Raw genomic sequence first — 17345 nt, forward strand, 5'->3', positions numbered from 1 at the left:
GATGCAGTTCAGTTTAGAGCCTAAACTGAATCGTATTAAGAGAGCGTGGTAAGCCCCCTGTTATCAAATAGAAAAACAATTTTTAAGCTACCTTTACAAATAACAAAGTTTAAAGGTTTGAAATTCAAGATTAGACAGAGAAACACATACTGCATGTGACGTCACACACCAGTACCGCCATACTTGCTGCATAGAAAAAGCGTTTGAGAAAGAGACAGGTATATAGATTTTTCAAAAAATCACTATAAATCCAATTTTCAACCAATTTCAATTTTCTCTTCGCTAAACACTATCTGTATATCTTATATTCATAATAATATTAAGATATGGCAAAATTAGGAGTTGTCAAATACCGTACTGGGAATCTGTGGCGCATTATTGGATTCAACATAGCTAAGAACCCCGCAAGGAACTCCGCTTTCACGTGAAAACCCCTTACTGAAATTTGTCCATCAGTTTGAGAGCTATGATGTCATAGACAGACAGACAGCAATTGGGGTCAAACTTATAATTATAGCACCCCTCTTTTGTGTCGGGGGATAAAAACAAGTTAGAGGATCACAAACAAGACGATTAATCTCACTTTCATCATTTCTTGTTTCATTAAGTTTAACTCACACTGCTATAAAAAAGTAATAGTACATTGTGTCTTAAGGGCGGTAAATAAGGAATTACGAACGAGAGTCTATTAGAAGCCCGAAGTCGAAGACTGAGGGCTTTAATGAGTCGATGTTCGAAATTCTAGTACCGCCCGTGCGACATACAATGTTTTTCATCACATATGCAAGTAAAATTTTATATTTGTAAAAGAAAAAATATAATTCTTCCAAATATTGGCGATACTTTAGGCTGTGCTCTTGGCAACGTCGCCCTCTACCTCCCCTCCCGCAGCATGCGCCGCAACGGGCGTGTGCATGTGGTGGTCCATGTAGTCCTGCAGCAGGAGCGCGCGCAGCGCCATCAGTACGCGCAATGACTCATTTACCGACCTTGGGCTTCATGACAAGAAATTAGTACGGGCAATGACTCATTTACCGACCACGGGTTTCATGACAAGCACATTAAGGTCGAAGGTTTTATTTGGGGGGTTGCAACCAAGGTAGCCTGCATGTTACGACACCGTTTACGAGCAAGTGTGATGAAAAAATTATTTTTATGAACTAGTGAAACGGCGCAAATTTTACGTGCCTACAATTCCAAAGATTATTATAAATTATAACATACTTGTAATTAGCCACTATTTGATTTGGTTTTATTCAAGTTTCTTGTTCATCTACGTAAAAAGATCACAGATAGAGTTGGGGAGCCAACTCTACACGCCATTGATCACGCAACTCATCTGCTCATAGTCCCCCGACTGATCGCATGAATAATAAAAAAAAAAAAAAAAAAAAAAAAAAAAAAAAAAAAAAAAAAAAAAATCTACGTAAAAATATACGATAAATTGCGGCGTTTATCTCCGGATTGCGATAATGATTATGATAAAAAAATTTTTTTTTAGGGTTTTTTCTCGTCTAACCCTGTAGTGTAGGATATCATTGGATAGGTTTTTTAAAACTATTGGGGAGTTGCCAAGACGATTTTTCGATTTAGTGACCTGTTTGTGAAATATTCAACTTTAAAGTGTAAATTTTCATTAAAATCGAGCGTCCACCCTCTAAAATTTAAACTGCTTGGTGGAAAAATTTGAATAAATTCAGGATGGTGGTAAGTATTATCAAATTTAAAAGGAAAATCATACCGGCTAAGATTGCTTGAGAATTATTAGCAGTTTAAGAGTAAATAGCTGTCTAAGGAATATAAATATACCTACATAAACTTGTAAGATTTCGTACACGATACAAAATCCTTAGAAAAATAATACTTGATTTTTTCGTAATGGCTACGGAACCCTATCTTGGGCGTGTCCGACACACTCTTGGCCGGGTTTTTAAAGTTTTTTCGAATGTGATTGACAAATAAATGTTTCCTTTAAGTATTTGCGGATTAGTATGATTCTCTGTTCCTCAAGTATTTTAACGAAGTGTTGGTTAATTAATAATAAACTTTACGGGCACGTGGTCAAAATAAATAAATAGTTAAGCTTAATTTTAAAATTTAAATAAAAAAAAAAATATTATTTATTAAGCGATAAATGTCCTTAAAGTTAAACAGTTCTTATTACAAGCTTTTATTTATCGAAAATGCAAACTGAAACATAGATGCACAGAAAAACCAGAAAAATAAACCAGCGCTGGGAATCGAACCCAGGTCCTCGGCATTCCGTACCGCTTGCTATACCGCTACACCACCACTGGTCAGGAGTACAGACACGAATTTCTCCTATGTACATATCTCAGCTTGTTTGTTTCTTATTTAGTCACTTAAGCACGACACTAGCGACATCTATGCTGTAGCCCTCATCGAGAAACTTTCTGCACTCCATTGGAACTAACCGCTCACCCGGACAAAAGATGTCGTTAACATTAAGATTGGTTTTTGGAGTCTATTGTATTTTTTATTTCAACTCCAAATGTTGTTACTTTTACGGTCGTCCCGTAAAACCCAACGTAAAAGTAACAAAATTTGGAGTTGAAATAAAAAATACAAAAAGACTCCAAAAACCAATCTTAAGCTTTTATTTAGTTTCACCTCTCCCGTTGTCTGTCTGTCTGTAATCAAATCTTGCGAGTTCAATTTGACCAACTTCCAGTAGTCAGAATGACTTGAAATTTGGAGTACTTATGTAAATCGCGTGACAATACAATAATCTAGTAGTGAAACTCTTGGTAATAGCATCGACTTGAAGGACGCAAATGTAATTTTAAAATGCAAGCATCAACAAAAAGTGGTATGCAAAAAGTACAGTCAGCATAAAAAGCTTGTATTAAAAATGTTTTTTTTATGGTTAGGTTATTTCCTTTAATTTATGTTTTCTTATCTCTAACATGCATATACAGAGCACCGGGCTACTAGTGATGAGATAACTTTGGTACCAACATTAGACATGCCTGTAACGCGCGTACATATGTATGTTATTCCTTATTATGAGTACTAACAAAGGTATAAGATATTGTAACTTAATTACTATTAATTAAAGGTGTTTGAAGACTTTGAAGTACCTACACAGCGTCTAAGGCGCAAATTAATTTTGAGTCCAAAATTCCTACAAAACTTACAGGAATGTTCAGGCAAACTAACCCGCAGCTGAAATTAAAACACTGCGTATAACTTAGATGCTTCGAGAGGTCCAGTGGGTAATATAGACCGCGACGCCAGAACCTTCATTTTACGCCCACGTTTACTGCTTTACGTGCTTCGTAACATAAATGTAAACACCTACGTAAGGGTTGGTGCTACGTAATGTACTTTGCTGACTTGCCTTTACTAAATGGAAAGTGGAATTAATGTATTTAGTTTTGTTTTCTATGCGTCACACGTTAGCTTCACTTTTTGCAAGGATTGTATCATACAGGTTATCAGAAAGAAATAAAATAAATATCACGGGACACTTGACACCAATTGACCTAGTCCCAAACTAAGCAAAGCTTGTGTTATGGGCACTAGGCAACGGATAAACATACTTAAATAGATAGTTAAATACTTAAATACATATTAAACACCCAAGACACTCGAAAATAAACGTTTGTATTTTTCATATACCTATATACCTTTAACGCTCTGTAGGTACTATCTGATACTTTAAGCGATAGCTTAAGAATTTATTTATATTATTTTGTACAATTATGAGTTTACATACATAAAAAAAAGAACTAACCTAAGATATACAATGACAATTATAAAAAGAATAACCCGTCTAAAAGATCTAAAAGATTTTAGCTCCTTAAGTATGTATGTGTTCCGAGTTTATTGAAAATCCGTTGCTCTTATATTTATAACAAACTGTATGTTCTGATATCATATAACGAGTTTATTGAAATGTAATGTAATGCTGCTCTGAAATGTTCAGTTTTTATTTATTGCAACACTTTAAAAAAAATGCTCAGTTGGGGCGCAGCACCTATAATATGCTATATTAATCACATGTAATTTTTAGGACGAGGTTTTCATATTAGCTAACACATATAATGTAATGAAGGTTATAAACTTTGAACCTTAATATGTGGTATAGTGTAATGAGATCATATTGAATTATATAATAATACAGACATAACTATTATTGCCTTATACTTCTAAATATTAATTTACTAGCTTTTGCCCGCGGCTCCGCCCGCGTGGTATTCGGTTATCGCGCGCTGTTCCCTCGGGAACTGTGCATTTTTTCGGGATAAAATGACATTGTCACTCCCGGGCCCATAAACTATCTCTATGGCAAAAATCACGTCGATCCCTCGCTCCGTTACGTCGTGAAAGACGGACAAACACACAAACATACAAACACACTTTCGCATTTATAATATTAGTATAGTATGGATATGAATAATGTAATAGTATATTTGAGTATCTCGCCCGCTACGTTTCTGTTAGAAGCTGTCTCTTTCGCAAATATTACATACTATGCGATGAAGGTTTTATAATTAAATTACAGTTTAAGGGGATCCCATGCCCAAATGACCTTCGATCTGAATTCCTTACTTTTCTAAAGATTTTTGTAGCTTATTATATTAACAATAACGGCTTTAAGCAATATTGTATCCCATATTTACTTCAAAGTTCATTGTTTTCGAGATATTTGGTATCAAAGTTGAACAATTTTAGGAAAAACAAACTCGTTTTCTGGCCATAACTTTTATGTTAATTAGTTTAAAATGAAAACCCTCGACCAGTTTTTAGAGACGTCAAAGACGGCCCCAAATATGTAGATTTCGTATATGTTAGATCTTTCACGTCAATAGAGATACGATATGTGTTTTTTCAAACAATGCTTAAAAAAATCATACAAAATGAAGTATTCATTTTTTACAAAATCCGGTAGACAGAAATAGAGATAAAAGATATGGAGAACCGACAGCCGTTTGACTTATAATTCTATCTGTATTGCAAAAGTAGGAGATACGATTCAAAACTTGTCAAAAGTCGATGAAAACCTCGGGTAGCCCCTTAAAGTGGTTAAATAAATAAAAGACTTCGTTCCTATCATTTTCCTAGATATAGTCCTCATCGGGTTCGGAGTTCGGCTACGTCTGAGTGAAGAAAGACCTAAGCCCTCCTACGCGACGTCGCGACACGCGTAGGAAGACTTAGGTCTTTATACAACAACTTAGCTGGGTAACTGTACTTCACGCGTGTAGGAGAGTATTATGCCTAATTATGTACAGTCACATACATAATTTTATCACCATGCATATCATAAGTTTTTTACAAGATTTACAGTACTTATGTACAGTACAGTGAATAGATAAAAGTAAATTCGTCCTAGCCAGCCATATCATTTTACTAAGACGCGTGTAGCAATATCGTATGTAGTAGTACCATATATAGCTCGTCAGCCTTTTTTGATCGCTTGTATAATAATGGCTGTAGACACCTGCGCTCTCATCTCAGAAAGTAAGAATGTCAAATTATCACAGTGGCTTTAACTTTATTTTATAAGAGCGCAGTGACAATGTGGGCTTAACCATAAAAGTGAGAACCTATGCTTATACAGGACTACCCACTTGAGGTGGGTACAACAAAAGCTGTTAGAGAGATTATTTTTTGGGCGATGGCATAGAATATCTTGTAGTACTGTATCCAGAAGAGCCACTATCCGATTAGGAAGATTAGTAGAAACTAATCATCATCATCGTCATTAGACGGAGGACGTCCAATGCTGAACAACGGCCTCTTCCTTAGAACGATAAATCGCTTCTTGCATCTACCGGTTGCGCGCAACTCTCACGATGTCGATGGGGATGGTAGTTGGTAGGTATCCGGAGATTCTTAGCATCCCCTGCTCCTGCGTACCTGGCCTCCTACCAAGGCCAGGGATAAAGGAGCCGCCGGGGACGGGAGCCGCAGCCGAATTGCATTGGCCATTGGTTTTTGGAACCTTTTTGTATTTTTTTATTTCAACTCCAAATTTTCGTTACTTTTACGGTCATACCGTAAAACCCATATCGAAAATATAATTATATATATATTTTTTTGTATTTTCGATATGGGTTTTACGGAATGACCGTAAAAGTTACAAAAATTTGGAGTTAAATAAAAAATACAAAAAGATTCCAAATAACAATCTTAATTTGATTGCTTAGTAACGATATCTCTTGTCCGGGTGAGCGGTTAGTTCCAATGGAGTGCTGAAAGTTTCTCGATGAGGGCTACAGCATAGATGTCGCTATTGTCGCTGCTTAAGTGACTAAATAAGAAACAAACAGGCTGAGATATGTGGTGCATAGGAGAAATTCGTGTATGTACCGTTGTCCAGCGGTGGTGTAGCGGTATAGCACGCGGCACGGAATGCCGAGAACCTGGGTTCGATTCCCAGCGCTGGACTATTTTTCTGGTTTTTCTGTGCATCTATATTTCAGTTTGTATTTTCGACATAATCCCAATGCTTGTCAGATGGCTTGGGGATCGCAGTACACTGATAGTGTACGCAGAAGACTCTGCGGCCAGTCTTCTTGGTTTTCCCTTAGTCGCTTTCCACGACCCCCAACGGGATGAAATGGGGGGCATTATTCTTGTTCGGACATGAACACCACGGATAGAAACACCACCGTGCACCATTTTCTATTAATATTTGATTGTAAATATCTTGTGGAGATCTTTCTAACGCGGGCAATGCTGCGGGTTAAAGCTAGTGTAGATCATTTAAGGTAACCTCTTTTTTTACTTTGAACAGTGCGTAGGTAGAAGCATGATTTCACAAAACAGATTCCTGTTTGGCCATCTTCGACCGGATTTTCAATAATCTGAATCATAAAACTAATATAAATGTTTATTTTACCACCGTAAACATGTTCATATTGATTTATCTTTACATCTTTATCTTTCTTTTTGCGTCCATGACGTGTTTATATATCATGTACGTATTACGTTTTGATGGCTTAAACTAAATTACTTTCATGTTTTTGTTTTGTTTTAAGTACCTATAGGTACTCGTATATAATATATACCTGTCTCTACCCAAAAAGATGACAGATGTCGACAAAGATGTAATAGACCGTGTTGATTACGTTCTAACCTATGTACAAAGCGCCATACCAAACGCCATAGAATTAACGGTGAAATAACTGATTTACGATTTGATACTCCGGAACAGCCTTTATGTAGATAAATAATAAAATAATAACGACCGCATACAAGTCAACGCACGTAAAAAGAGCTCTGGGTGGTTAGTTGAGAGGATGCGTTTGCGCATTAGAGGTGAGACGTATTTACTGGAATAGGTTTTTGGAATAGGTTTTGGCTTGGGCGCGTGAGTACGCGTTCCCGCCCGCGATTCTTTTAGCGTACGAGTATTTAGGAGTACGGCGGCGACAACGTTCCGCCAACTTGAAAACAAATTGCTGACAGTCCTAAGCCTGTATAAAGTATGAAGGGAAGTTTTTAGTCGGTATTTAATATACTATAAAATTAAAAAAAAATAAGTGTGAAGACTGAACTGTGACGTGGAATTCGGTAGTTCGATATTCGTAAAACTACTAAAACTAGTACGGTGTATACGCAACACGGGAGCGCATTTACGGGAATCATTTTGTTTACGCAATGAGTCAATTGAGTTAAGTACTCGTAGATACTCGTGGACCTAGTCTTTGGATCTAGTCTTTTTGTGGACGCGTACTCGCAAGACTCAGTCCGCGTTTTGCCTAGTACGTCTCACCTCTATTTTGCGCATCTGTCCACTTTACTAACAAGCCAATGGCGTGACGGCCGCGCGCGCTCCTACGCCCCCTCCCGCGTCCCCCACTGCCCCGCCGCCAATTTGGTACGTATTTCGCTCACTGCGCAGGTATATCGCCAGGAGCTCTTTTTACGTACGTTGATTTGTAGCTATGATGATAGGATAGCTAAGTTGTTAGTGGCCCTGACTACGAAGCTTAGCGGTTGCGGGTTCGATGCCTGTGACGGGCAAATATTTGTAACTATGATGGATATACGAATGTTTGTACTTGAGTCTTGGATGATTGTATGTATTTAAAGTCAAAGTCAAAGTCAAAATATCTTTATTCAATTTAGGCCATAACAAGCACTTATGAATGTCAAAAAAAAAACTACCACCGGTTCGGAAAAACCTCCGTTGAGAAGAATCCGGCAAGAAACTCAACGAGATATATTTTTTTTAAAACAGATTTACAATATTATTAAATGATATGTAATGGTATGTGTTTAAGTATACATTTATCTATATATTATATATCTCTATCCGTTATCTAGCACCCATAGTACAAGCTTTGCATAGTTTGGGGCTAGGTCAATTAGTGTAAAATTTGTCCAAAGATTAATATAATATCTTATTATACATATTCGTCGTATTTACATGTTCCTGACTGCAATCTTTACCTTTTCATACAATATATTACTCGCGGATTTGTCTGCGACGAATTACCTTATCGCTATACTATGGGATAAATGTTTTTTTTTATGGGGTATACAGTACTATCTATTGTTTATCCAAATTATAAATTGTCTGTGTGCCAAATTACATCCAAATATTTTAAGTTTGCATGTATAAGTAACACACATGCGTACATCTTCACAAACATTATCTTTTATGATGAATAATATTAGGATGCACGTTTTGAAAATATACTTCACTCTACTCGCTTTTTTAATTACATGAAATCGAAACGTATTCACTGGGTCGGTAATACGAGTTTTGGGACGAAATTCAAATTTCTGTCCCTACTTATGTCGGTATTATGTGTTCGCGAGTGGCAGGCCACGTGCCAAACGCTTAGCTGTGACTTACCACAGTTGTTACGTGATAGATACGTCAATCTTGAACCAACCCATTCCAAAACATTAATCGCTTGCATACGCTAATTAGAAATGATGAGATACGTATCTTAGATAGTGCTACGAGAGTTGAAGTGAATGACACACACCCACACACACAGCTATAAGAACAACTGATTGCATATAACCTAACCAACAAAAAGTTGGAAACACCCGACTTTGTCACTTCAAACTTCAATATCTCAAAAACGGCTTAACCAATTTTGATAAAACATATCTAAGAACCATCGCTAAAAAACTTGCTTTCAATTAAAAAAACGCATTCAAATCGGTTCACCCGTTTAACAGCTACGGTGCCACAGACAGACAGACACACACACAGACACACAGACATACAGACATACAGACACACAGACAAACAGACACACATAGCGGTCAAACTTATTACACCCCTCTATTTGCGTCGGGGGTTAAAAAGGAGAATGAATGAATGTATGAGTGAATGTCAAAATCCCGCTGTCATTACATGACATGTTCTTGTGTGCGTGACCTCAACTCTGGTGCCAGTACCTGTAGAAGAACAAGGGTCACCAACATAGCCAAGCAAATTAGGACGTTGAAGTGGCAATGAGTAGGCCATATTGCATGGTGATCAAATAGCTGTTGGGGCTGAAATAATCTCGAATGGAGACCGCAGATCGTCATGTATGGCGGCGTTAAAAAAAAGGTAATTGTAAAAAAAAAATTCATCACACTTGCTCGTAAACAGTGTCATAACATGCAGGCTACCTTGATTGCAACCCCCCAAATAAAACCCTCGACCTTAATGTGCTTGTCATGAAACCCGTGGTCGGTAAATGATTCATTTCGCGTACTAATGTTCTTGTCATGAAGCCCAAGGTCGGTAAATGAGTCAATGTGCGTACTTGTACTGCTGCGCCGTGCCCGTGCGCGTGCGCGCGCTCCTGCAGCAGGACTACTACATGGACCACCACATGTACACGCACGTTGCGGCGCATGCCGAGGGAGGTTGAAGGCGGCGCTACCAAGAGCACAGCCTAAGGTATCGCCAATATTTGGAACAATTAAAATTTTTCTTTTACAAATATAAAATTTTACTCGCAAATGTGATGAAAAACATTGTATGTCGCACGGGCGGTACTAGAATTACGAACATCGACTCATTAAAGCCCTCAGTCTTCGAGCTTCTAATAGACTCTCGTTCGTAATTCCTTATTTACCGCCCTTAAGACACAATGTACTAAAACATTTTCGAGAAGAAGTATGTAACTCTTGAGACTCATTCTCATGTGCCATATTTGAGAAACTCCAGTCTAGTATCTATACTTGGTTTGGATAGGTATGTACATAACTAAATGTGAACAAAACAACGTCAATTGGTGTCTTAAATATTGAAACTCCCCCATTAAACTATAATTTCTGTAATAAAATACACTAGTCTAGTTTGTATTACAATGATAGATAAGTAAAATGTTTAAAATCCTTAATGTTTAAAATTGAGTTAAGTACCTATCCAAACCAAGTATAGTAAACCCACCTCCCCTCCTCCACCAAAGATTCAGGCTACATTATTGAGAACAAAACAAAAGCGTAGGTTGTCACAAAACCAGCGTGTATGCAAGCCATGCTTGAATTTATTGGAATCGAAAGCATTCCCAAGTTACTACAGACAGCGGCCTTGTTTATCTCAAAACATGAGCAATCATATTAATAGCCTCCTCTGAAAGCAAGGAAAAACGATATAATCGTGTGATTCGTGTGTCGACCGCGCGCTGTTTCTGGATTTTCTATCCTGTGTTTTGTGATTTGGGTTCTGTGTTTAGTATATAACAATAACTTCTGTCACACTTTAGTTAATCCTGTTACCTAATCACACTCGCAGGCTACCAAGATGCAGGCTCAGCCTAGTTTGGAGTCTGATAGATGAACCGCATGATTGTAACAAGTATACTTTGCTAAATAAACCATTTTTTTAAAAGAGTATTAAATTTTGGTTGACCTTTACTCGTAGACTTTACCATCATCATAATTATCAGTCGTGAGACGTCCACTCGCACCTTTAAAATTAAACTGAAACCATTCGAAATATTCACATTTCTAAAATAAACTTTAAATAAAACACAATCTGGTTGAATTTTAAAATGAGAAACATTCGAATTATTTCAGTTTAATTTTAAAGGTCTGTCGGACATAGACTCCCCCCAACCCCATAGACCTCCAGTTGCTTCGGTTGAAAGCAGCCTGTATCCACCATGAACCCGTGCCTTTAACCAGGTCATCCGTCCATCTCATTGGTGGAGTCCTACGGTGCGTTGCCGATCCGCGGTCTCCGCCGCGTTAGGAAACTTTTCAGGCTCAACGGCCATATTCTGTTCTCCGTGATATATGGCCTCGCAGACTTGATAGGTACTATGTAGATAAAGGTACGCAAATGTTCAATGCCCGACGAATTTAATCCCCAAGCGTTAAGGTAATGCATATTTCTAGAGGTTCGTACACAGACACGCGTATCAGCGACGCTTAGAGACTAAAATCATCGGTTGTTATGAGTTTTTTTGCCAACGAAATTCAAGCTTTTATAGAAATTCAATGATGTGTGTGAAGTTCCCAATGCACACTGGGCCCGCGTAGGAACTACGGGCCAAACCCTCTAATTCTGAAAGGCCTGTGCCCAGCAGTGGATCATACCTACTTATACAGGATGTAAAAAAATCCTGTAAGTACTATACTGTAACCATATTAGGATATTGATTATCAATACGATACAAGACCCTTTTTGGTATCCTGCCGTGCGACCAAGTAACATAGTTTTAGTGCTAGTTCTAGTCTTAGTTTTAGGTGGTACTTTTGGAGCCAAAATAAACCTTTCTTTCTTTCTTACAAGTGGAAAAACATTGAAATTCGAAAAAAAAGAAGTTTATAGTACGGAAGTTGAGTCACAAGAAGACTTTAAAATAAAAATAAAATCTAATTTTAATGTTTTCAATCAGTAGCCCTAATATGGGTTACGGTACAGGATTTTTTAATACCCTTATGTGTAGGCTGGGATGATAAATATAAGATCATGAGTTGCTCTATCAAGACTCTTATTTTTAGCAAGTTTTAGCATTCATTTCAGGAAAAGGGAGGGTTATAACTCTGACTGTAGTGGTTCACACACTCGAATATTTATCCCGATACTTTAAGCGTCCTGATTTTGCTTACGGAACCCTAAAAACCGGGCGGTGAAGCTGTTTACGGTTCCCCGGCCATCCAGTGCTAAATAAAACCGTAGCGTAAACATTGGCGTCTTTAATTCATTCTCTATCAGGTTTGCGAACGTTAATCTTTATGCGGTCGTTACCGCCAAATTGACCGTAAAATAAACACTTTTAATAATTATATCGTCTTAGTTTTAGAGTGCATTAGCTTTATTAGAAACGGCGAGTGAGATTAAAAGTAGAAAAGATTCGGTAGCGGTAGTAAAACGAATAGTAAGAGGGATAGAAATGGTAGGTATGTCGTATCTTTTCCACTTGCTACTAAAGCGAAACAAGGGACTCGTTGCAGGAATGTAATACATATTTTTGGAGTTCAATTGCAACAACTAATTTTTAGATAAACAATACGTGGCTGTTTATAGTTCAACTTTTAGCTCGGATGATAATACCCTTGTTCAAATTTCGATTAGAATTTGAAACTTAATGTCAATCAGTAAAAGTTGACATTTGCTTTGATGTATTATGTCCTAAGTATTGAAATACTTAAAAATGCGTTGAAATGTATTTTGTGACAAGGGTCCATTTTCTAGGTATAAGTTAGTAGGCAAGGTATATTAAAAATAAAACAAATGATTTATAAAGAAAATATTTCCTTATTCAGAATAAGTATTTGTTTGCAAATTAAGTTTAAATACGAATAAAAACAAACGATGGATTACATAAGTACGAAACACAATTTGGTACAAATCTCTGGCACTTGACCATGGCTCTAATAATACCGAAAAGCCTGAAGGCCTTACAAACATTTCACGGAACCAAGATACAGAGTCCAGCCTAGTTTGGGGTCCATTGTATATAAGTAAACGCTTCTTCTGTCGATAAATCGACGGTTCCCGCGAATAAACGTGTATATATCAAAACATCAAATTTACAGAAAAACTAAAAGAACGGAAAAACTGCAATAGCTCTTCATCTGATAGATTAAGTTGAAACAATGTATGAAGAAAATAAAGAACATAAATACCCCAACAATTATATGCCAAGAATTAAATTCCTAGCTTTGTGAATTAACCAGTACTTAAATACAAAAAATACTTTTTTATTTTTATTTTTGATGAAAAAGTATTTGTACCTATTTTTATTTCAAAGATGTTTTAGGTACACTATTATTCATGTTAAAGCGGCAAAAGGTCGAAAATATATCACTCCGTTACACTAATGTTCAAATGGGAAGTGAATTTTTGATATCACCTGTTTTGCTATCAAACTGTTGCAGTTTTTGTGCATGCTAGTTATAGATGCAAAAATAATTACACACTAACACTGGGAAAATGAAAAGAACAAAGGCTTTTACACAAGCAAATTGATTCGCGTGCATATTTCATGAGATAATACAAAAACGTGCAATAAGTTAAATGACACGAATAAACGTGTAAATTATTTGCACAGATGATACACGACACGTTCATTATTGTTTAAAACAGACAAGATCTATGTGTAACATAGGTATATTATTTTTCACTTCTCATGCTCTTAAAATGTTACTTAAGTGTCTGCATATCGGGACTAAAGCTCCTTTTTATTCTCTAGGGATTAAAGTATTTTTTTTTTCAATTTACGTTGGAAACCCCTAAACATCCAACACGGTGTTTGTGAATGGAGGATTTTTAGGCGCGGAAATAATCACAAAATGACAACTGTGCAAAAATATAAAAAAAAAGATTTAATTTCGTGAAACAATTAATTATCACGAACATGAATCTATTCAATTATGTTAAGGATTAATCCAATTAATTTTAAAATAGTTTTCAATTTTGAAACTGTTGACTAAATATGCAAGCTTTTAAAGCGTCACTGCATAAACAATAAAATAAACGAAAAAACCGCGCACCAAGTTTTTTTTGCTAAGTATTTGAATTTTTAACAGATTTCCTGTCCATTAGTCAAGCGTACATTTTTAAAAAGTAATATTGTTATTTTGAACAAAACATTGTTTTCTTTCCTCGCATTCAAAGTGAAAAGTAGTGTTTAACACGAGACAAAACAACCATAATGTCACTCGAACTATATAGCCACCCTCGCTCTGCTAAACATCTCATGTCAATATGGCTTGTTTTAGTCCCTTGTTGAACAATCTACTATTATTAAATGATATTGTAACGGATAACTCACGTCTTAAACCGAGTTTAGCTCGACATGTTCAGGGCTATTTCGTAGCCCTTCCTCTCAGGAGCACGCGACTCACGCGCGAGCAGAGCGGTGGCGCGTAGTGTTCGTGTTGCGGCAGCCGCCGAGTCGCGTGCTCCTATGAGGAAGGCCTACGAAATAGCCCGGAACATGTCGAGCTAAACTCGGTTTAAGACGTGAGTTATCCGCTACCATATCATTTAATATGAGTGAGTCTCACGGTAGTTTCATGTTCAAAATCTACTACTTATTATTCATGCTAATTTTATATTTATTATTATATTAAGGGGCTGTTTAACCATCCATTGATTAGTGTTGACTGAAGGTTAAATGTGATGCCATCTCCGTCTATTTGAACGAAACAAATAGAGACGGCATCACATTTAACTGTCAGTTAACACTGGATACTGTTACTGTTGGACTGGTGAAACAGCCCCTTACTTAAAAAAATATATAGGTAGATGGTCCGCCCGTTATAGCTAAAAGAACGTACAATACAATACAATAACACTCTCTCGCGGCAAAGAAACTTCTCTTAAAACCCCTAACTGTAATATTTTTTTAATAAAAACTACCAATGATACGCTGACATAATTACTAAAATAAAAACCCGTTCGAACTGATCTAGATAAATAACCACGATTTTGTTCGAAACATGTCGGGCATACCTCAACTACACTGGTATGTGAATTACCAGTGTATTTAGTTTTAATAATTATAACTATATACTATGTTTATTATTTTAATTACTGTAAATACTTTAAAGGTTATTTAAATGTTATGTTTTTGTTGTTACAGATTTCGGAGAACTAACGTCCAGCCAGATCTCAAAATGTTTCTTTACAACGAAACGAGTGTAAAAACTCTAGTCATAATAATAATAATAGTCATTGTAAATAGTGTAACTAGTAAAACAATAGAAACAAACGATGAAATAAACAAAGACAAATCTATTAAAGATGTAAACGTAACGAACTATAACACAAACAAAGAAAAACCTATTGAAGATGTATCTCTAACAGGAAATGTTTACGATGAAGCAGCAGTTGAAAACGTTACTTGTGTAGGAGATGCAGAGTACTGCAACATGAGCAGAGAAGAGTACACAGAGATGCTCAATGATTACATATATCCAAAACCGTATGAGTGGGTGTTAATAGCAACACATTCAGTGGTGTTTGTAGTAGGTCTCGTAGGGAATGCATTAGTGTGTATTGCTGTGTATAAGAACCATACCATGAGGACAGTGACGAATTATTTCATAGTGAATTTAGCAGTGGCGGACTTCATGGTGATATTGCTGTGTTTGCCACCAACTGTCGTATGGGATGTGACAGAAACGTGGTTCTTTGGGAAGGTTATGTGCAAGATACTGCTGTATTTTCAGGTAAGGATTGATGAATATAGAATGATAAATCCAAATGGGTCAGTAGGGACAAGGCAGAAACTATGAGTGATAGCAAAATCTGTTATTAAGATGGTTCCTAAGCGCTAAGGCATGCCAAATTTCAATTCAATCCGACTACTGGAAGTGCGTCAAATTTAATTTTCAAGATTTAACCCGTACACATACATACATACATACCTTGCAAGTTAAATAAAAGCTTGTAAAATTTGTTTCTTTTTACTTATGACACTATCATCGACAAAGAACAACGAAAAAATGTGCAGAATTTATAACATTGTTTACCAGGTTCGATTTCCGGTTATGTATGAGTTACAAAAAAATAATTGAATGCTATTTCGAATAAATCTAAAATCGACACCATGGTTCCTAAGAACAGATCTTTCTGACTGATTTCTGATGAGTTTCTCGCTCCTGACGCATTTGGATTGTTCACCCTGAATTGTGGTTAAAGGTGGTTAATATCAAATTTACGTCCAAGCTCAAGGTTAGCTATACTCTATTTATTAAACCAAGATATTAAAGTGACAGAATGAACTGTCAAATGTAAAAATAATGTGACCAGCATAATACGAATAGTGCTGCTCTCTGATTTCGGTTTTCGACATTAATACACATAAAACATAATATTTTATGGAAACAAAAATAAAATTAAAGCGTTCATGCTTTGTCCCATAAATGAAATTTAAACATCCACATCTACAAAAAGTCGAAATATCTCCTAAACGGTGGCCATTAGACCCATTTTACCTTTTTTTAGAATGTCTTAAGTGCCCTACGTGTGTAAGTACGTCACAGATTCGTTCATATCTTAACATATATTTTATACGTATAACATAGGCACTTACAGAAACTTTTCAGTGATTACCGGTTGTAGCACATCACTATTTATGAGATGTAAATAACAGGTAACACATAAAACTTAATTTTAGTATCTTGGTTTAATAAATAGAGTAGAGAAGTATTAGTATGTTTGCTTAACGAAAACTATGATTTTTCATAAATGAATAAGTTTTTCTTTGCTAAGTGCTACCAACTGCATCTTTACTACGGTCCTGACTCCTGACCATAACCAATCAACCCGAAAATTTTGACCGCTTGCATCTACGAATAAATAATAAGACTTATTATTTATTCGTAGGCTTGCATATGCCAATAATTATAGTGTGGTGCCATTTAGACTCTAGCCAACGAAAGCTGTCCCAGACAAACCGCGAAAAATTAAAAAAAATAAACGATGTTGATACTTAGACATTTATTTAAATTTACCAGATATTAAATTATACTCGAGACTTAAAGCTGCTTCGACATTCATTATTGTAATGTGTGAAAGTTGATGATGCACTTTAGTAGTCCCTTTAAATTTTATGACCTTTGTCAGTGCCCATTTACGTACAGTCTAGACGCATCAATTTTTGGACTATTTTGACCAGGTTGGCACTATCTTACACTCTTATAACATTTTCCATTCTGAGGATGGTAGGAGGTTGAATTAAACAAAAAATTATTTATTTATTTCTTAAAGCAGAAATATCAAAATTATCTAAGCCGGGCTAGAATGACAATATGTCAATTTTGACAGTATATCAAAAATGATACCAGATTAAAGTTTCGTAAGAAATGCGTGGACAGCTTTCGCTGGCTAAAGTCTATCGCAACTATCAGAAGTCACGAGCACAACGTTACACATTGGGTTCTAATTTCGTCTT

General features: G+C 36.4%; 1 protein-coding gene across 1 annotated transcript in view; it reads left to right on the top strand.

The window, feature by feature from the left end:
* Nucleotides 1-17345, top strand: part of LOC141441641 (orexin/Hypocretin receptor type 1-like) — a 110893-nt gene that overhangs the window by 37956 nt on the left and 55592 nt on the right. The window contains exon 2 of the mRNA XM_074106433.1: nt 15030-15618. Coding sequence (XP_073962534.1) covers nt 15064-15618 — 555 coding nt within the window. The 5' untranslated portion in view covers nt 15030-15063. The remainder of the gene's footprint in view (nt 1-15029; nt 15619-17345) is intronic.

The sequence above is a fragment of the Choristoneura fumiferana genome, chromosome 24, assembly GCF_025370935.1.
Source record: "Choristoneura fumiferana chromosome 24, NRCan_CFum_1, whole genome shotgun sequence".
In the NCBI taxonomy this organism is placed as follows: Eukaryota; Metazoa; Arthropoda; class Insecta; order Lepidoptera; family Tortricidae; genus Choristoneura; species Choristoneura fumiferana.